A 23,402-nucleotide genomic window follows, 5' to 3' on the forward strand; every position below is an offset into this window, starting at 1 on the left:
AATTTGACCGATAAACTTGGGACTCCAAGTGGGAAAGAAGAACTATCGGTTCAAAGATTCAAAATTTCGAGTAAAAAGTAGAATGTTTCAGTAGTTTTTAATTTTATATACTGAAATGACCATTATTTTGCATTTTAACAAAATAAAATTTCAAAGAAAGTAATAAAAAATAAAATTCATTTTTCGGACTAATGTGCTAAAGTTGAAGTTTTTTATATTCCCATCGATTTGTATTTTTTTCTCAACAGTAAATAGATGTGTGGATAAAGAAATAGTAGATGGTTAGTTGGACGAATATTTTATTATCATGTCATTATTTCCTTACAGATAATTTTTACATTTAAGCGCCGTCTATTAACAAATTTTTACATGTTTTGGTTGCAAACAATAGAAAACTATACATTTAAAAATGACTCTTATAAAAAATTATTTAATTGAAAATATTGTGCTAGCTACTGGAAAGAATCCTCACAATATTTTCTTTAAATAACCTAGTGTAAGTTGAGTATACATTACAATATACTGTGGTGTAATCTGATAATATCTAATTCAGTCGGGAATAACAATTCATTAATAACAAAATAATCACATTTACGTAAACTGCTGCTGCAAAATGACAGTGTGAGACGCAAGCTGACTTTACATCTTGAATGTTGTAACCACTGGCGTAAGTCATATTCACATGAACACTTCCTTCTGCTAAGCCATTTGGTGATCGGACCATGAACAAATACTCTCCTATTTCTCCAGAAGTCACTTTTGTTAAAAACAACACGGCTTGGTGGCAATTGGGGTCGGAGGAATTCTGAAAAAGAAACAATCCATTCACTATACAAAACAGGAGTTCGGTACAAATAAACCATATTTTTTATTCTTCCCTATTCCGCATTCAATATTGACAATATTGCAGCTTTCTTTGTTCCTTAGAGCAAAAGATTAGCAGTGGTAACAGTAAATCTTTTAAGTGCTTTCCTTTTTCTTTGAGATGTTCGTAGAGGAATTGTAACGAAAACCTTGACTGCGAACTGGATAAAATAGCAACTGGAGCAACCGCATCCGTATTGGGATTCCTTATTTATTGGAAATAACTGTGCTTTCCTGAATTACTTCGTTTGGATCCCGATCGGCTGTAATGAATTTTGGTTTAATTTCCTCGGAACGCCACTTGTTCTAGATAACTTTTTTCAATAAAAAATCTTACTTGTTTGTCGTTTCCTAACACTACTAGAATTTAAACAATTCAAAGAAGGAAGTAAATGGACGAAAATAAGTAGATTTTTATCTTCCCAATATTTTGGGATTGCCAAGTTCTCAGATCTTCATTTCCACAACTTTCATTTTTATTTTTATTTTAGCAAACTTATAGAATTTATTATTTTAAAATTTGAATTTGAAAATATTTTGTATAGATCTGAAGGATCAGGAGAATCGCAAGGATTGATAGCATTTTAATTAATTAATTCAGAAATTCAAAAAGATTGTAGAATCGAAAATGATTTAAGGTATCAACAAAATCCAAACTATTTAAATTGTATTGTAATTTTTTTAAAACTAAATATTGCAGTAAATTTTGTATTGTTAATAAATTATATTAAATTCGATATTGTTATTTAACCGGAGAAAATGTTTCTGCGTATAAATAACGATAATTTTATTTAATATTAATAAAATAGCTTCATTTATGTATTTTTCTTTTATTCAAGCATTCGCTTTGAACAAATAACATGTTTATAACGCTTTCTTTCCACCTAAAAGGAAACGCCTGTTTGGAAAGGTTACGAAAACGACTCGTTCAGTAAGTACAGTTTTCTAACAAGAATACTCACAGTAATCCCATAAGCAATCACAGTTTTGTCAGCGTCTCCGGGAATGTAAACTTTATTTTTCGCTATCCAGAAGACCTTGTTATAAGGAGGATTGGCACAAAATTCCATTGTCAGAGTCAACGGCTGGCCATAAACTGCCGTGATGGTTTTGTTGCTTGGAGTTACCATAGGCCGACCTGAAATTTTTCCAAAAGCATTAACAACGAAACCAGACATTATGCTTCTGTCATACAATTTTCCGCAAATTAGCCTTGTGAATAACTCTTCTTACTAATTCGATTTGGCTCGACAGTACAAAAACGATAAAAGACGGTAGTCTCTAAATCATGTTTGCAAATGAAATACTACATGATAGTAACCAAATTACCGGTATTATCTGTGACAAATGCGGATAGATATTCCGGTAAATGTAAAGAATATTAAATTACGCGAACGTAAAACCGCGGTTTTCACTCAGCGTCCTTGTTTATTTACGACTTTTGGGATTTCAAGCCAGAACAGGAATGGGAATGCACAAACAGAAGGGAATTATAATTGTAAATCTCCGACAATCTGGCTTTGTCTTTGTATTCTTGTAAAAGAATCAAAATACGGCGATGGATAGCGGGCATTTACACACAAAACGTAAATAAATTAGTCCATAAAGTGCACGTGAAAATCTGGAATAATTAAGAATGTTGACTAAGACCTGTTTTGTTCAAGCTTAATTTAACATTATGGATGCGGCAATTACAAATAAACTTCTTTATATTTATGAAGGGACAAAAGAATTTTTCTCGAATTAAAAAGATAAATCTGCCATGGAGTAATGAATATTCATTGCATGAAATTAATTTGGAGACAGTTCTTAATCGGAATGTCGCAAGGAAAAAAGTCGACTTTCGTTAGTTCCACAACAAATATTATTTTTTAATTATTTGCGAGATAACTTTTGTAGAAACGAAAGAAAAAGATCTATAATTTTCATGAGCGTTAATCTAAATTATACATCATTTTTGTGGAAAATGTGTCTTTAAAGAAGTCGAAACTACCTGCTCTGAATTTAAATTTCGATTCCGTCCGCCAGATATGCTCGTGTTTACCCACACTATCCGCTTCGGTAATTGGGTTGATTGTGAAATGTGGCATATGGAAACTTTGAACATTTTATTATTCATATAACGTTCGGTTTTTTTGCCATCCAACCATGCAGATGCGCTGCTCTTTAGAATATCAAAAAATATCATCTCTACAAAAAGTCACAGCTTAACTTTTGCTGATAATAAATAAAAGTAGTCTATTTTGTTCCATATCAAAATGAGAGCAGTTTGGGCAGCTCTCATTTAAAATTGGATAAGAATTATCAAGATGGGAGGCATCTCTTCCACGTTCTAGGTATAAAACTAAATCCCCGAGCGAACCTTTAACATGTAAAGCATTCTATTAAGTCTGGTCGTTCTGAAGTTATCGCAACCAAACTTCAGTTAATGTTCGCGGTCGTCGATTGTCCTCTTGTGTTGTTGGAATCCCTAAGGATCAAATTAGCGAAAACTACCAGGCGGTGAGTGTTGTGGTTATGTTTTATTACGGATCCTGGCCGTTGGATCATAATCGTTCTGTTATAGTTCAGCCACGTTCGTCTGAGCCACCATAAAATCATAAACATTTGCGGGCGACCGCAACGGGACAGCTCGTGGTATTTTTAGATTTACGATGACGACCAGACAGCTGGCCTGTTTGGGGATGATTCTTATATTGCAGGGTGCTTTGGTAAATAAAGATCAGGTAGATATTTTAAATATTTGCAGATTGGGTTGTAATAAAAATTCTGTATTATACAAATGAAAATTTAATCCTCCACCTCGTTTTCGCTATCGTCACTTTCATCGTTTACATGTACAATAATTTCAGGAAATTGTGCTTCTGACAGATAACTATTTTCTATATTAACAATATGGTTGACGCAACTTTTCCAAAGTAAACTATCTAATTTTTTACATTTGGCCCTAATTAGGTCAACGAACTAAGTAAAGTTGTAACGCAAAGATACGAAAATGTAAAAGTTTAGTGGGGGATAGCACCCCGAATTAATTTGAATGTAACGAGCATTTCCACCACTGATTTAACTTTCATTCCCTAGTATTTTTTTAAATGACATTTAACGGTCCTTAATTATCTACTTTGGGTTTATGTATGTACCTGAACATCTCGGTACCTTATAAGCATAAGAGTCAATCTCAAATTTTTGTCAAAAATGAGTTAAATAACGTTATTTATTACTCTTTACGTTTTCTTTAAGACAGAGAAAAATAATCCCCATTAGATAAAAAACAAACGATTTTAGGTTTCTATAATAAAGGAACTAAGCTACCGCATCATGTTAGAAGCTTAAAGCCAACTCTTTGGAGTTTTTTTTACTCAACTGCTCCAAATTTATTCAAGGTAATGCAACCATGTTGTTAATATAAAAAATAGTTATCTGTCAGAAGCACAATTTCCTGAAATTATTGTACATGTAAACGATGAAAGTGACGATAGCGAAAGCGAGGTGGAGGATTAAATTTTCATTTGTATAATACAGAATTTTTATTACAACCCAATCTGCAAATATTTAAAATATCTACCTGATCTTTATTTACCAAAGCACCCTGCAATATAAGAATCCTCCCCAAACAGGCCAGCTGTCTGGTCGTCATCGTAAATCTGAAAATACCACGAGCTGTCCCGTTGCGGTCGCCCGCAAATGTTTATGATTTTATGGTGGCTCAGACGAACGTGGCTGAACTATATTACTTGGGTGGAAACGCCGCAAGAAGTCTATCAGAAAAGGTGGTTTTACAGAAAAACAAACGGACAAGTTAGGGATTCTTGTTCTATTAAACCAACATTAAGACTCGACTTTAGTTAAATTATTAATGTTTTCTATTATTTCTTAGATAAAGTCAAAAAAGTTTTTTTGTACTGGAACATTGGAAAGACATTTCTAAAGTAGAATTGCCTCCTGATTCTGAATCTGAAATCCTTTATTTCAGGACTCTGAGATGCTAGTAAAATATCTTTTTTGAGTACACTGTGTTCACTTTTGTTAATTTTTTAGTTTTCCATCGTTATTAAATTGGCTTTCCAAAACATTGTCGAACAACTTCATAAACATAACTATGAAAATTTTCAAAGTAAAGTAAACAAATTCTCGTTCAAAAATAAAATTTTCTAAAATTTTTTTATTTAGTAATAGTCATTAAACAAATAAAAATTAGTAATGCCCATAAATCAATTCCATCATAATTGTAACTCCAAAGTTACAGTTCGTTCTAAAAGTTTCAGCACAGTTATTATGCGAAGCTCAAAAGTAGTAACAAACTTCTTTGCTCTAAAACTAAAATTGTTTTTTTGGCTCTTTGGCCCAGTTAAAGTTTATGACTTTTTTGTTGCATATTTTCCATACATTTTTCACTGAACTATAAACCTAGAAATATCAAACTCACCACCAGCACTTTGATATTTCTCCCATTTCCCGTCGTAATATCGAGAATAATAAAACTTATTCGGAAATAAATCGAATTTCTTTGAAATGCAATTGCAATTTTATATTTTCCATACTTGTTGCAATTTGTACATTTCATTATGTGGATATATTATAAAATACGGATCTGAGACATCACGGTCGCCCCCGCAATTTTTATTCCTCTGACAGGTAGGCAGATCTCCCTTTTAACTTTAACATTATTAAAGGAAGCATGTTAAGAGTGAAAGCTGAGTAAAACTCATCGATTTTTGTATGTCTTTCACATGTCAGTGTACAATTCGAATTTCAGAACATGACAAGAAACCCATTAGAAACAGAAAGCCTCACCATAGCGCCTAACGTCCAAATGTATTTTTCTCATCGCAATAACACAACATATTTCAAACCGTGTAATTGGAACCGACAGGAGTATCGAATTCCAGTCGATCAAAATGTCGAAAGCAATAAGCATTTAAATAAAAAATCGACTCTCAAATCCCTCAACAGCAATATTCCAGTCGCTTCGTACTGACGGTCACCCGATCTCGTAGCCACACTAGGGCATAGGGATCGTAAACTCACTAGTCCTTTCAACTCATATATCTATTTGACGTGTTGCTAAAGTCATCCTTGTTTATACCAAAGTTGGGATGTGCAATATGGTGACATTGTAAAAGCGAGGACGTAAACTATAGAACTAGCAAACAAATGGAATGAAAATAATCAATTCTTTCAGGCCATCAAATACTGGAAAAAATGTAGTGATGAAACTGGCGACGAAAATAACAAAATCTAACATAAAAACGGTCGTATTGATTTTCAGGGACTTTGAGCTAGCTGAACATGAGAAGAATGTTTTTATTATCATCTAAAGTAAACTCATCTGATCTGTTAAAATTGTTGTTAGGAAATACAATAATACTCGCAACTTTGAATCCCACCCGAATCTATTCAATAAAAAAGTTTGATCCAACATGAATTAATAAATATTTGATCAGAAATCGATTTCCATGTGAGCCATTTTCAAGCTGATTTGCGGATACTTGAGCCCAACAAGATCCCTTTCTAATATCGCATACACGCCTTGGTTTTATTGTGAACGAATTTATGGTGGTCCGATTTCAACAGCAGGTGAATAATTTAGTAAGGCCATTTATTACAAAAAGGCGAATATATAACACCCGCACCAAGCCACAATTTCTCCCTTTTTAGGATGGGATTTCTACGTTCACCCTTCGTGATTACATTTTATCGTAACTAGCTATGTTTAAGGAGGAGAAAGAAACCAGTGCGATTTAAAAAATACCATTACCCAATTCAGCGAAAGTCGTGACGAAATTTGATTAGAAGATGGGAGACGGATAAAATCTCGAAAAGAAACCTTTGCAACTTATCAGTCGCGAGCATCGCATTTCCAATTGGAAGAGCGAACCTGGAATTGTATGATGAATGTTTCTGTTATTTTAGCTTGAGTTTATACATTTTGTTATAGAGAGATGTTTAACTTGCCGGGAAAAAAACCATTCAGATATGTATTGAAAATCCAAGCTCTTTCTGTGAACAATGCTCTGATGAAATAATTTGAAACGCTTTCGCCTCAGCGAAAGATTCCTTTAATTAGAATCCAATTTGGAATCGATTAGGAGTTGAATTGGAGCGGTAATATTCTCTTACATCTGAGAATATTATTTCCTGTTAAATTCATTATTATGGTATAGAGTTAAGCCAATTTTCAGTCTTTGAGATTCGGGATGCAGAGGCGTCTTAATTCATTTGCATACGTATGACTAATTAAGACGTCTTTTAGAGCCACAGTAATTTCATAATTTTCTGAATGTACAATAGATTTCTAACTCTTTGTCCAATTTAGTAGCGAAAAACGCATAACTATATTCGCTTTATGTCTGTACAACTTCGAAACTAAAAGTAAAATTGCTGCAATAAATTGGGGCGTAATTCTCGGTAATATAACTCGAGAGTTATATTAGTTTTAATGAACCGGTTAACTTTCCAAAAAAGGACATGACTTCGGAACGAAAGTCGAGAGTTGATGAAGCTGCACAACTGTGGGAAAACTAAAAATAATGTTTTTACAATAATCATCAGATTTTCGTTGTTATGCTGTTTGAGCTGCTCTATAAAAAGTTACGAATTTAAACGTAAAAAACTCGTAATTTCACAAAGATTGGGACATTCACAATTTTTTTCGTAATAAAACTGTTATTGGTATTTTTAAATACATCGTCAGCTAAGTTTGAATATAAAATTTCGAGCTGCCGTCAAAACTTGATGGAAAAGCGCTCCATACGTACATTGAAGGGGACTCTCCATAAAAGTGCCTGAACTGATATTAAAATATCAAAAAGGAACGAAACCAGAGATGTATCTCCAGTAATAAAAAGTAAAACTGATATAAGATTTAAGTTCGTCTATAAAGAAGATATAAATTTTTGACTATTATGTCGTTACTTTTAAAAGAACGGCTTTGTAAATGTTCCCGTATTAGCATATTGTGCAATTACAAGTTGGGGTAATAAAACATATCCACCCTTCCCTTGTCAATTCTGTAGGACTATGAGATTAGTCCCACGACTATTTCCAGTATCAGCGGTGAATGTATTTTATCCTGTTTGCATTGTTCAAGAGCGGTTGTTATGGGATAAAATGGACACGTTCCGCTATTCTATACCGATAACAAACACAAACAGTTGTAAGCAGCACGCCATATGTGAACCAACCCCATGATAAACTCCTCCCTGTGAGTCCGAACATTTAAATGAATCCCATACATCGGAGTCGTCCGTACGTCACGTTTCGTGAACTTTTTCTCCATATTAAAACTGTAGGGAACAAACTTTTGGGATTATTCATTTATCTAGTACGCAACTAAATCTCTTTGTCCTGTTCTCCAGTGCATATTCCGTTTGTATTTCATGTCAAACTTCTATAATAAACTGCTGAAATTTAATGCAATTTTCTTCATGCGACAACCCCCCACTTTCAGCGGGAAAAAAAGTTTTAATATTCATGCGAAACAATCAGGGTTACATTAAGAAGTTAATCAATTTTGAAGAGCGATGGTGGCGCATCACTGCAGTTTCTGTTATTTTGTTGTAGCCCGTCCATTTATATTCCGGTCACACTGCTAGTCAGACGACCAAATCAAATCTAAATCCGCCAATCACATCTGAAGAATATTAAACAAGACCACCACCTCGAGTCACACAATTAAAATCCTCACTTCCGGAAAAAATGGTCAACTCACTTTCTTTATCAAGTTAGAGATACTTTACTGGAGGCGAATTTTCCGATGTGCATGAAATGAACCGGCAAAACTTTTATCCCGGATGCCAAACCAGATATTTGAAATAGTCGACGACCACCGAACCTTTTAAAGTGTTAAGTTAAGAGGATTCCAGCAGTATTTCGCTTATGGGAATTGCAATGTAAAGTTATAACAAAATATCTCGAGTACCAAGTGTTGTTTTTAAATAAGGGGACAAATTTTGATTGATGTATAACTAATTCGATCAATATTTCGCTCATTTAACTTAAATTATTGGTGCTCATTTCACACAAAATTTCAGGCAAGATACAAAACTGTGCAAATATTTCTCGTAGATCCACAAATAACTGAATTAGTAGTGATTAAAATTTCGGAATTTATTGATGAAAATTTGTCTTTTCTACAAGAGACAAAAAATGCTTGACTAAATCTATTCGTATCTAAACTTACTTCGGAAAATATCTCGCTAATTTTTAGAGTAAACTTAAATGATAGGGTACTCGTTTTACGCAGAATTTCACGCAGTTTCGAAATTTGGGCTCAAAATCCACAAATAACTGAGTTATGGTCGATCTTTCCAAAATCGAAAATTCAATGAACTACTTCTACTTCATATGGTTGTATAAATGTGAGAAATAATAAAAAATCTAAATCTTTTAAATCTGTGAAAAATAGAAACCTTCTTTTTTACCGAACCGAATTCCCAATATTGCCAATGTGGTTTTTCCAGCGGTGGAAAGTTAAGTGTTTTCATTATTAAATAATTTTGTTTTTGTGGGAAAACCGTCAAAAGCCATTCGATTTTACACTTGTTGTTTACGACTACATTTCATTACGTTATTATCCTATACAATTGCATTTACAACTTTACAACGACATTAACTGAGATCGTAAATAAATTTAAGGATATTTTATCTTTCTTGAGTTACCCACCAAACGGAATTAATCGATTACGGTTTGATAAGTTTATCCAAGCATTGAGCGTTGCTTCGAACTTTTGTGCTCTTGTTAAATTATAAATTCGTTAGGTTGGGTATAATGCGATTCTTTATTGAAGGAGTGGAAAATTAAAAAGCATTTTGTGGTGTCAGAAATAATTTTGTTCGCTATGCGGGAGCTGTTGCGTTGTAGCATAACATTATCACTGGGGAAAGATATTTCATATTGATTTTGATTGAAGGCAACGAAATCCGATAATTTTTTATCAGTTAGTTTTTCTATATTTTCAGATTTTAGCTACAATTTTTTTATACTTTCTTTTTAACTTAAAATTCTTTGCTGCTAAACATATTGATAACTGCCATTATTATTCCGCCGCTGTCACATGATAATTGCGCCCGCTAAGCTAGTTCTTAAATAGCGTCCCAAACTCCCAGCGCGATATAAATAGCCTTGTAAAGTTGCGAATTGTGTTTTCTGTAAAATCGTAGGATTTTATCATTTAATCTCTGCGGTGACGGTGTAAAGTGGCGGCACAATTTAAACATTTAAATTCAGTTTGTGACCTCAAGTTAATATTTATAATCCACCAGAAAGCCTCTAGTTTAGTCGCTGTTTGAGTCATAGTTAACAATAACAGAGATACGTGTACAGTTGCGAATTCTCTGCAGGATCGGAGTAGAAAGTTAAGACGTTCCCAGCCCAAGCCCAACACTTTTGCAGTAACGTCCGTAAAGTTGGCGACAAGGGAATTGTCTTGGTTTACGTGTGTTGCTCTTTATTACCCAGATACAGAACACCGCTACACTCTATACAACTTTAATATCAACCTCTCAAAAACAGAGTGTGTTACATCCTTATATCTTAATTACTTCCTGTCTTTTAATTAAGAATATGTAGATACCGTCTTTAAAGTTCTCGTGATAAAACGTTTGCGCTTCATCAAAGTCTTGAGGTGCATAATAATATTACTCGCCAGATTAAAAATCGCAATAATATATTGTTTCCGGTTGAGGTTATTTATAACAGATCGACATTTACATTGTTAAGTCTGCAGCTTCCCGTATTGATGTCGTTAATCATCTCTTGTATTTTAAACTCCGATCTTTTCCTGTTAACATTGCTCTCGATGAAAATACGAGCTGATCTCCCCCATACTATAAATAATCGTTAATAAATATCTAATAAGGTCGTGCTTTTAAAATCACCGCGTTTTTCTCTCTACCGTTTTCCTCTCCCTCTGATTGTCAATAGGGAGAATGTTTGAAAACTAATCCGTCTTCGATTACTTAATGAAGACGCTATACATTTGCATTAAAAAAGTAGGAAACTGTTTTCTTGCCGTTTTATTGCGTCAGCGGATTGAAAAATTTGATTTTCTACCCAAATGAACAAGAAAGTAATTGAGCAGTGTTTATCGGAAAATACATTTGGAGCGTTTTGATTTCGAGAATTTTGTAAATTAAGGGAACTTGTTGGGTCATTGATTGAGCTTTCAGATAGTATTTTTTGCGGGTAGTTCATTATCCACTCTGAAAGAGAAATGTTTATTTGTACACATTCACATTGAGAAGTCTCAAGGAAAACCTCTTCTGCGGAAAATTACATTACACTTACAAAATCCTTCTCGCTGAAACTCAAACCACTTTAGCTTTATTTATACGGTCATTAAAGGCTATCTTCAACCTGCTGTAGATTTAACAAGGCAGAATTGGTATGACGAAACTAGAACACACAAGGCTCGGTTCAGTTGCTCTAATCAAACATACATCTATGAATTTCAACTTTTCCCATCAGGAACTAGTAAAGAGTAGGTTTTGGATCAAAGGGTGTCGTAACTAGTTCTCCCCGGGGGAAAATCAACCCCAATCCGAGTTGCTTTATCGGATTACTTCGGATATCTCCGGCAGATGTTCCGACATTAAAGTGCAGTTATTTATATCGATTTGTAAAATATAGATAGATTTATCTTTGCTAGCTGTTAACGGTTCTACTCCTTCCTGGCTGCCTGTTTTAAAGCTTCTTTTTTTAACTTGATTTACGACATCTTTACCGGCGCATAGCTGCGCCTTTTGTACAGATAAAATGCCAGAAATTGTTGACATGAAAATATATCTAGCTATCTGATAGCAATATATTTCCTGATGATGAGACCGGAAAATGCTATGCTTCTTTGTTCGACGTCATATCCTCATCAATGCGCGGAATCTAAACCGATAGCTTCGTCAGGAAATTAATAAGGAGTTGCTTCATTACTTGTGTATCAGTTTATACTCGTTCGACAGCTTCAAGTTCTCCATTTATGCGTTCGCATTAAACTTTTAATTACACTTTAGAGTAGTTTAGCTTGTTATAAACATTTTGAACTGGGAGTAAAACATAAGAAGTTATGCATTGCTAATTCAGAATTTTTAAGAATCAAACTTTTTTAGCTGGTGGACAGTTAATAGATCGACGACATCACATATTGCATTGTTCACAAAAGAAAAGTGTGTTAAAAACGTCTAAGAAGATTGAAGCCGAAGTGTTTTTTTACAGTGATCGATGAAGCGATATAAAATGCATCTAGTTACGTAAATAATAAAATTCAGAAGACTTTAGTGGAGTAGACAGAGGAAATTTGTTCGTTAAGAAGGCAGCAATCAAGTGCAGAGACACATTTTCTGAATTGCTACAAATGTGCACGTAGAATATCAAATTTACCATCTCTTTTAAATTTAAATTTGCTTCGAAAGTGGCAGCCACTTATGCGTAACAGAATAGGAATTGAAAATAGACATCGGATATATGCAAGTTTTCAGATGTGTCTCTGTTAGTGCTATAAACTGATTAAGCGCAATTTTGTGTGGAAACGTGTCAAATCCGGTTAAATCGAAAGAGTAGCTCAAAATCTACAAGTTTTTGAAATTACATGGCCATCGGGTCAGTCTTTCAACTAGGAAGTTGAATAATCTGGAAATGAAGATTTCTGGTGAAGAAAATTTAAAACGTTTAATCAGGTTTTTGTGGTGGAAATGTATGAATTTGGGAAAAAATTGTGTGCAAATGGGCGCAATATTAAACCCTTATTAGTTTGTAAAAGTTATCGATTCTGGTTAAGTCCTCCAATTGAAAGAGTAGCTCGGAAACTCTAAGCTCACTAACTTTCATACCGATTGGTACAGAATTTTATAACTGAGAAGACTTTAAAAGTGAAGATCTCGACACTGAGAAATTTCAATGCGTCTATTTCGATTTTAATGCTCAGTAGTTCAAGAGTTTAGAGGATGTTTTAATCCGTCATAAAATTCTGCCTAAAATCATAAAAATTCCTTTTCAAACTGTCTCTATACGTTATTTTTCCTGCAGACAATTACCGATTTAAAAAGAAGCAGTTTTAGAAATCAGCAGAATTTGAAAGAGATAACTTAAACCTCACTTCTCCTGCAGAGAAGTTTTTGTAGGCGGCAAATTTAAAATACGGCTCTGTGATTGGTTGTTCAGCGAGTTACACAATGCTGATTTATTGAAACTCCCGCAATTCTTGCAAAATGTCAAACAAGAACTGTCACTTTGCTCAATTGAATCAGAACGACCAATCAACGAGCCGAATTTTAAATTTGGCGCCTACAAAAATTCTCTGCAGGAAAACTGAGATTTAATTAATTTTTATGGCACTGTCTTCACGTTTATGTAATATTAAAAACTGACTTGGCATCGAGATTAGTTTTCGGGTAGATTCTCTTTCCTGCAGACTTGTGTCGTTTTTATCATTTACAGTATTAACGACTGTTTTAAACTGCATTCAGGTTGCTAGTGGAACAGATTTGCACTGAACAGTCTAAGACGAAATCGTGCGAGCTTATATTTCTTTCATTTCGAGTTGGGATATTGGAGCATGAAATGAAATTTATACTCACATGTTGGAGGAAAATTATTTAATTTAAGCTTTCATATAATGAAAAACGGGTCTTATTCTGTACTTTCTTTGAATTTCGTTAAGCGATTATTAACAATTTTCAGCGTTCTCCTTTGAGATTTAACACCATACCTGACCCAAATTAGTAAATGCAGATATAGAGAAAATGTTATATCCGCCATGAGATAAAAAAAACTGCGGCTATAAACATAAAATAAAACTTCACGCTACAGTTCGCGTAAAGTTTATAGCTCTTCCACAGATACGGCTGTCTGTTTAATTCGACTTCGTTCGTGTCAGTCTTGACAGAGACAAGTATGTTATAAAAATTAAATTATGATTTAGTGTACGTCTGCCTTAAAATTACATTGACCATTTTATTCTAATATTCGCCGCAGCGCGTTATCTAAAAAAGCTCGACCATTCTAGAGTGGCGAAGCTCGTCCTGGCCGAAAGCTGTAGCAATAAATTCATATATTTTTTAGGGGTTAGAAACAAATAAAACTTTTATTACAGCAGTAAGAGAACCGCTGCATCAGCTTCTTCCACAGTGCTCTATAAATACCGAGCGTTATCAAATCTTATTTGAGAAACAGAAATTGGCGATATTTGAAAAATTACAAAGTGTGAAATTCAGTTTGGGCGATTATGCCGCGTCGACGATGTCTCAGCCAATTTGCATCAAGCGAAGGATTGGATTAATTTTTATTAGGTGTAAGGCGGTGTCTGCTTAATGTTCCGATCTTATACGACATCACCCTTACAGATTTCCAGGATTCGCCCTTGTGAATTTAGGAGAATTTCTTATCCCTTGGGACGACAGCGCCAACGAGATCTGGGACGAGAAATATCTTCAGGACGACCTTCTCACTGACCATGCACCACTAACTCCACGAAACTTATTTAGCACACGCACCATTTTACTTCTCTTCTGGCGTCGAACAATCCGGTTTATTACGCACAAATTGTCGCTAGGGTCAACAGATCCGGAAAACTCTACTCTGCACAAATTTGCCTCGGCACCTCATTAAAAATAAATTAAGTCGTAATCATCAGCATTTAACGAGTTTAATATTCGCAATAATTTCGACGGGCTTTCTCTTTTTGTCAATTTTTCTCTGGAAACCCTATAAAACTTCCACGATGGTATCTCTGCAGATACATCTGGATAGTTCAGTCAACCGAGAAAATTTTGCCAGACTCTGCTCGAAAAATATGAGATTTGCGGCGTTGGGACGAGTTAATTCCAACGACAAAGACAAGGAGAGGACTTTGATGATTTTTGGCCGCTCTGCATATTTGCTCAAGGGATTCTATCGTAAACTCATATTTTATTTTGTCATAAAATTAATTTAAATCTCGCAGAGTCGTTGACTTTGGGTTAACCAGTAAAAATAAAACATCAAATTTGCATTAATGTTTTTTGTCCCCGTTTCACTTGATTTGTATCTCAAACAGTTGCGCTACGTTCATTATATATGAGAGAGCTGGTAAATTCCTTCATTAAACTGTATCGTAAAATTGTATTTTCAACTGTCACGTTTTAAATGCTATTTAGTTGCTAACATAATTGCGTTAACTTATTCTAGAAGTACGGGCTCGAGGGAAAAGGTAAAATTTAGGGGATTTTCCCAAAGGAACTCTACGTACGTTAACAAGATCTTCAAATACCAATTATTATTTGATACAAGAACTATAGTGGAAGGGCTTCACTACACATGCTTTGTTTTCCTGCGGTTGAGGGCCCTTGAAATTAAAACGATACGATGGCAATTACTCCCTGCCTCGTAACCTATAAGTTGATTATGTGAGGGTAATCAATTTTTGTAATGTCGTAAATTAGATGTGGTAGACGCGGAGTTCTTCCGTCGATGATATTTAGGGATTAAAAGAAAGGACGAAAAGATTGAGTATTTTTAAGACGAAGTTGAGGGGAAGAAATTCAATTTTGTAGAACCATTTTAACGTCAGGTTGGAAATTCTATGATCTCTTTCGGTTTTTCGAATTTAAGTATAAATTTATACATTTTTACCTATTTGGATAGTTCAAATCTTAAAAAAATAATTGCATTCTTTTTAGATTTTATTAGGTCCTTGGGCTCAGATTGTTCAGATACTTTAAAATCAGACTTATTTCGGTTTAGATTTTTCTTAACTTCTTAACACTTCTGAGTTTCATCGCTAGAGCACTAAAATTGGGGAAATTACAATTTTTTTTATTACAAAAAGTGAAATTTTTAGTTGACTCAAAAAAGAAAATTTTTAAAATTTGTGTTTTTTGCTATATAATTTTGAAATTTGACGTAACTTATGAAAAGACAGAAGAACTAACACTCCGAAAGATTATCAATGTAGCAATAAAAGAAAATTTCAAAAAATTTCGTTTTTTTCTGTATCATTTTGAAATTTGGTACAGTTAATAATAACGCCTAAAGTAGTAAAACTCCCAAGTGTCATCGCTAAAAATTTAAAATTGTAGAAATTACAAATTTTTATTTCTGGTTGGCTCTAAAGAAAAAAATTATTGTTCTTTTACTCTATACTTAATGTTGTAGTTTAGCACAGTTAATAAAAAGTTGCAATGTAAGAACATTTCAAAATGTTATCTATAGAACTATAAAATTAAAAAAATACAAATTTTAACAAAAAAAATGCAATTTTTGATTGGCTCTGTGAAGAAAATTTCTAAAATTTGTATCGTTTACTCTTTTATTTTGAAATTTGGCACATTTCAAGAGAAGCCTTAAAGGAATAACATTCCTAACTGTCATGGCCAGAACATTAAAATTATGTAAATTATAAATTTTAATAAAAAAAATTAAATTTTTGATTAGTTCTTAAAATAAATTTTCCAAAATTTGTGTCTCTTGCTCTATAATTTGGAAATTTGATACAGTTAATGAATAGCGTCAAAGGAATAGTATTCCAAAATGTCATCGCTAGAGCATTAAAATTGTAGAAGTTATAAATTTTAATAAGTAGAAAAAGTGAAATTCATGGGTGTCTCTAAAAACATTTCTAAAAATTCCAATTCATATATGTGGATAGTTCAAACCTTTTAAAGCCATCGATTTCTTTTTAGTTTTTATTTGTATTCATAAAATCAGGTCATAAATATTCGGTTCTTTAATCCAGGACGTCTATTAGGACTTTTGGCTACATCAGATTGTTCAGATAGCTACATCAAAATAAACTTATTTCGATTCAGATTTTTGGGATTTTCCAGATTTCTAAACTAGCGGTCTCTAAATACTCGGATTTCGCAAGTATTTGTGATTATTAGTCTCTCTCAGCTTCTTAAATGCTCTGACTAAAGAAGTCATAATTTATAAACCTGAAAAATTCGAGTTCGACAAATCCTGAAACGAAGCTGAGAACTGACCAAAGTAAAAAACATGTGAAAAAGTGTAAAAATATAATTTTGTAGCGACCTCGGTGTGATTTCCCTTGAAATGACCCTTAGATAACTGGTACTTGTTTTTGCTTCTGAAAAACCGTGACCTTGCGTTTACTGCAATGCTACACCTATTTGGCCACAGGTGTGCACGTTCAAGATCAATGCCAACAAAAACCTATTTGTTTCATTTGCTCGGTGACAAGAAAGAAACAAATCTGCACGTTTCTTTTGTTTGAAGGCTCGACTAGGGGAAGTCGAGCAGTAATTATTTTTGGTTCTTGCCTTGAAACGTTAAACTTTTTCAGCATTCACGTTGACATATACCGTTACATTTAATCAATGTGGCCAAGCATTTTTTCCCGCGTCCTTTTGGTTTTTGTACGCATTTAATGAAAATATTTCGTGGTGGAACACGTGGGTTTGTGTATTTTTTATGTTGGATTAGTCATAAAATACCTTCTCTATGGACTAGACCTTCGTAAATTCTCGTGTTTACATTCCCTGTTTATTTTTTGCTAACACCAGGTAACACGCGTTGATTACCTGTCTTACATTATATTTTATAGCGTGTTTTTTACAAACACCACGATTATATCGTGATGTAAGAAGTAATTTGTTGTAGAAAACTCATCTTGCAAGTTGTTTTTGTGAAGTTGGCCCTTTCGCACGTGACTATCACTGCAGACGTTGCGTTTAGAGTTCTGCGAGTTTGGGATTTTATCCAACAACTACAGTATCAGATAGGATGATAAACTTTTCATTATAGATTACACCGTGTAATTTTTTTTGATGATTTCCCTCAGGGTGTCGTAGCCTATAAGAAAAATGAATTATTGTAAGTTACTTTATCACGCTTCTCCAAACATGACAGGAATGTTATTATTGTAAGCCCCTGAGCATATCAGAAAAGCATGGCTTTTTTGAAGTCTATCGCCTATGGAGCTGTTAAAAATGGATTACGAATAAACCAAAGAAAATTAATTGGATTTTGAATAATACCTCTTGCATTTTCACAATGGTTATTTGCGTGAAAAGGGAATCTCATAGAATGTGCTGGGGAGGTATCATTACAAGGGGAACGGAGCTACAATTACAATCTATTTACATATCAAAAGTGATCTTTAGAATTTCTCGCGCTTTGGACGTGTGCTGATTACTAAAATAGGAGAGAAAGGGAGATTCGTTGTGGTTTTGTAGCAAATAATGTTTATATCAGTTCGATCTAACCTAAAGGAAATTCTAAGGCTCGCTGTGTTGATTTACACTAGTCTAAACAAAGGTAGTTTTAATAAAATATAGATATTTGTAGTTAAATTAGTTGGTTAATTTTTAATGAAGGAAAATGCTCGACATAAGTTGGGTTGTTTAATTTTGTGATAATTCGAGTGGACAAAGTTCGTCCTTAATTAAACCGAAGTTTTAATGGACTGTTTTATTTAAAATACGCAAGTTATTTTAATATAAAGTTTTTAACTGCCCCCGAAGAAACTTACAGTTATGTATCTAACTTTAGAGTTGTATTATAGTTGGTTTGAACTGTTTATTAACGTTTGAAGTTGAATTTTTGTTTCATAGATGTTTAATGGTCAGATTTCTACTAAAAACAAAAATCTTTACATCTCAATAATTATTACATTCTAAAACTTTTAGTTTATCAGAGTCACAAGTTCATCAAACGATGAAAAAAAAGGAGTTTTCGTTTTTTGACCGCCACTCGTAAACTATTCTTTCGATTAATATATACTCTAAAAAGGCTCCTTAAGCATGACTCCAAAAACATACCCTGAAAATTTATTTTAGTCGATATCTAGTTTATTTGTGGAGCAAACTTAAGTTATTGGTACCCATTTTACGCAGAAATTCATGCAGAACCCAAAATTGTGCTAAATTTTCACGTATGTTAAGAAATAACTGGATTAGAAACGGTTGTCGCCAGAAGGTAAAAATTTTGAAATTCCGGATTTTTCCGGTTCCAATATCTCCGGATCAAAAACATATAAAAAGATGAAATTTGTACCATCGTTTTGCTGGTGTATATACTAAAAATGCGGACTTCTCTTGTCTTCAAAAATTTTTACTTTTGCGAAAAAATTTGCAACCGATTAATGAAAAAAGTGAATGTTTGACTAGAAGTTGTAATAGATTTCTAACTGATAACTACGCCAAAGTAAGCTTTATGAGAACAATAGAGCAATAGGCAGGCATTACCAAACACTATTCAATAAGTGAATTACAATGTGTTTTCATAACTTAAAGTTCAAAACGGCAGTTGAGAAGTAATTGCACAAGACGTGTTATTTTCTCTTAGTTCCAAACATTAAAACAGCGCCCTCCAATTGTTGCACTACAGCAGAGCAATCTAAATGTGCATTGTTTCTGAAAGACAGTATTTAAGGACCTATTTGCATTTTGTATTCAAACATCACGTCATGAAGTTTTAATATTGAAATCCATGTTTTCGTATTCTACCTAAGTTCACTTTATAGAACGTCGGACATTGTAAGAAGAGGCTTGACGGTTATTTCCTTAAACTTAAATAGTAATTTTAATAAAACTTGAAATTTTCTTTTGGAACTTTCACATTTATCTCGTCTGTAAGATCCATAAAAGTTTTATCAGACATTTTATATTACCCCAACGAGTTTTATTATCTAAAAACGATTCAGAGGACACGAGCGTCGCCTACCCTTTTGTTATCACATTAAGAAAATTTGCGATGCTCCACCATTGGCACATATAAGGGTTTTACTTAATTATCTCGAACTTCACTAAGGTTTAAGATGACTTGGCACATTTGTATTTAAGTCGAGTGTCTACCTTAATAGCATCTTGTAATGTTCAAGAGTATACAGTGACGTGTAAAATGGTTGGAATTGCGGAACAGCCCGCCCTAACGAGCTCTAATCAAGTATCATGGAGCAAATAGAGACGCTGAAGTTTTTTCGGTTAACGTGAATCATCTCATGGCGGATCGGCGAAACTTCCTTGTACCAACTTCAAGAGCGGAACATTGGCAAGGAGTTATTGTCCGTGAAATCCCCTTATTCTTCCGTTTTACGATGTCTTGTTCGTTATCGGTGCGCGTTTCTTGACTTCAACTTCTCATAACTGATGATGTAAAAAAATTAAATCAGCACACTTTGTAATTGACCTTTGAAATAAATTATTTTTAACGAAAACTTGTCTTGAACATACAAGGTGCTAATCATCTATCTCATTTCTTGATGGATGAGGTGTGTTCTCTGACTAATTGGTTTTACCCGTTTATTTCCGTTTTAGTTCAAAGAATGTCTATTGTATTTCTCTTGTGTCATTTATAACCGTTAGAAGGAAGTGTACTGGCTTAGAAATTCAGTGATTTATGAAGAACATAATCTGATGAACGGATTCACTGATTCAATTAATTTAATTAGCGCAAATAAACGTAAACCACTTTGTTTAATTACTATAGTGGGAATGAGAAAGACATGCAAAGACGTCTTCTTTGGTATAAATGCTATTTCTGAAAGCAACTTCCGAGATTCAAGAAAAACATTGTCATGTAAATTTACCGTTAAGATCATTTTGTTGCCTCTGCGGTTTATCACATTACAAAAAAATACAAAATTACAAAAAATAGAAAAATCAGGAATTTTAACTTTTTGACATACATAGTACTACCTAACTAAACGTGAAACTCTCGTAATTTGATGGTGTCATTATCTATCTACTTCCAATATGTGTAAGAAGGCTTTCAAATTTCAAAATTTTGTAGCAGGAAAATTTATATACATTTTTTTTGTTTTGATACTATTTAAAGAAATTGGTAACGTTGTTGCAAAAAATTAATAATAAACACGGTAAATACAATTTGTGATAGAGTTTCATAGGTATATGTAAATTCTAGAATCTCTTTTAAAACGTTTTTATGTGACCTTTTTCTAAATCTGCTCAAGGAGAGAGATTTTAGTCAAGCGTAGTAGAAACACGTAAATACAACTAATTTAACTGTTTTTTGAGATAACCGTATCAATTCCGGCAAGTTTCATTAGAGAGTACGGTTCCTTTCCATAATAAAATAGAAATTTAATTTTTCCAGCCAACATCGCTTAAATTCCGCATTTACCGAATAGAAATTAAAATTCTTTTTGTAATTCAAAGTGTAATATCCGAACAAAGACCGAAAATACGCAAAAACAAGGATTTATAGCATCCTGAATTTAGAACTTGGCGAAATACACATGTGGGGAGCAATTTCGGCTAAGCGTGTCAAAATTCATCAAAATTAAAAAGGCAAGCGGTTTGAGTTTTTATACGGTTCTACAGCAGTCCCCCTTTGTTTCCATTCATGCTGATATTAAAGAGCCGTTAAAATATAATTCAATGTAATCTGCTGTTAATATCTTTGTTAAATTTTCGCACGGGAAGGGGAGTGGACTCACGAGTTTTAATCTCCTATCCAGGCCATCAAAGCTCCTTCTCTTAATTTATTGGCGTCAACTGGACGCTGTAAAAGCTGCGAAATGGGCCGAAACCGACAGCCAGTAATTCACTGTGGGGATACATTAACGCTTTTCGATTCTTCGGTTTTATTATGCATTAAATACAGTATAGACGGATACGGATAATGTACAAAAGTAATCGACCGGCTATTCCATTTTAAATGATTAATTCGAGTTTCAGTACAATTATACCTAAGTAAAATCAAGCTGGAACTTTTTTTTTTGAACAGTTTCTGGTCGAAATCTCCGCAAGTTCAGCGAGCTTGACACTGCAGTTATTGACGTCTTGATATTTTTTCTTTCTTATCCATTGATCCTGTCATTGTAGGAGGACGTTTTCTTCTTGATATGATTACTTCTTCGTTAAGTAAGATTGATATTTAGACCACCCACTGCGAATTGACGTGATCATTGCTTTTGATTATCTTAATGCGGTTAGTTACATTGATCGTGTTTGTAGTGTCATCGGTGGTAATAAAATGTCAGGAGTGCCTTCTGATTCTGACTAGTTGTGCAATTTTAGTTATGAAAAATGGTTTGGCTTTAATTGCGGGGTGTGATCCAATTAATCAGAAACCTTTGTCACTTTGCAACAGTACAATACAATACATATCCAAACGATTGCAAATGATAAATCTCTCAGAGAGGCAGCCCGACGCAATTCAGCTATTTGTCATTTCTTGTCTGTTAAAGACAGATTAATCTTGATAAACAATAGATGCGACTCTCGCTCACGACACTGATGTTTGCATTCCGTGTTTGCTTATAATTAAATAAAAAGAACTTGACGGCGGAGTGTTATATCTTGATATGGAGGTGAATTTCATCGATTATGCTCTTATCCATTCGGGTTCGTTCTGAGTTTCCCTAAGTAGTTGTCATTTATCGTTAGGCCCGTCAGTCTGCCACTTACAGTTCTTGAAATCGTGTTGAATTTCTATTATTCCTTCTACCCTTACATGTTAAAGGCGTTGATGGTTTGGGACTTTTCGGCCAATTTACGTCCGTCTAAATGTTCTTTCCGATATAAAAACATGCATTTTTCAAATTTATCATTGCCAGGGTAAACTTTAGAATTCATGGGGTAAACGTGGGTTGTCGATACTCCAAAATCTTGATAAGAAAATAAATTGATGTTTTTTTCTAAAGTGCCTTGTAAAATATTACCCTTATCGCGATTCAACTGCAATTAAAAAATCATTAGCGCTTTTATGTACATTCCCTGAAACCAATAGATACAATAATCTCCACCGTTTATTTACCGATTTGTAAATTAAACGAGAATAAACCACAATTCAACGAATCAATTACACAATTGGTGTTCTTTGCTGGTTTATCAAATAGCCGCAGTTACGTTCGTAAGAAATCGTTATCTTAACAGGAAAGAACTTTTTTAGCACCCTACTTTATCGAGTGCATCAAGTTAATGCATTCTCATTTGAGCAAATGCGGATCTGCTCCATATCACATCTTTCGCGATATTTTCCAACAGCTCCTTTCAGTAATAGATTTTTAGATGTTAAATTTGTTTCTTCAAGGAGGTCATGTCTAGGACACAATTTTGCGGGAGATCCTTCAATCTTGGGTTACAGCTTCAATCGCTGTGGGAGATTTCGAGAAACCAACAAAAAGATATTGTTTGTTCGAGAGGGATCTCGTGGACCAAAAATTAGAAAAGGGAAACTTAATTCTTTCATTTCCTTAGCTGTAGAAGTCATTACAAATAAACGTTTTACTCTAATTTTATTATATTGTCCACATTTTACAAATACACAATACATACTACAAATCAGATAAGATTTAAAGAATAAAGAATAGGAAAAACAGGTGCCAAGAATTCAATATTTTAAAACTGAAAATTATTAAACTTTGAAAGTTCATTTGAATGTTCGCAATTTTGTTTTGGGCAATTAAACTTGTAATATTTCATTGCACTGATTTTAAATTTTGAAAATTTTTGAATTTAAAGATTTTTGAGAATGTAAATTTTAAAATTAAAAACTTGAAAAAAGGTCTCGAAAAAGGTAAAGAATTATGTATCTAGTAAAAGAATATAAGAAATTAAAAGAAATTTGAGAGAATAAAAAATTT

At 33.7% G+C, this 23,402-nt stretch overlaps 1 protein-coding gene across 2 annotated transcripts in view; it reads right to left on the reverse strand.

The window, feature by feature from the left end:
* Positions 1–282: 282 nt before the first annotated feature.
* tei (irregular chiasm C-roughest protein teiresias) overlaps positions 283–23,402 on the reverse strand; it is a 103,701-nt gene continuing 80,581 nt past the window's right edge. For both annotated transcript variants that reach the window (XM_088029989.1, XM_088029988.1), the window contains 2 exons: positions 1,827–2,002; positions 283–805 (listed from right to left, as the gene is read on the reverse strand). In XM_088029989.1, the coding sequence (XP_087886115.1) occupies positions 545–805; positions 1,827–2,002 (437 nt within the window). In that variant the 3' untranslated portion in view covers positions 283–544. The remainder of the gene's footprint in view (positions 806–1,826; positions 2,003–23,402) is intronic.

Source organism: Gnatocerus cornutus, chromosome 2 (assembly GCF_029298725.1).
Source record: "Gnatocerus cornutus isolate USDA-ARS CGAHR chromosome 2, icGnaCorn1.1, whole genome shotgun sequence".
Taxonomy (NCBI): Eukaryota; Metazoa; Arthropoda; class Insecta; order Coleoptera; family Tenebrionidae; genus Gnatocerus; species Gnatocerus cornutus.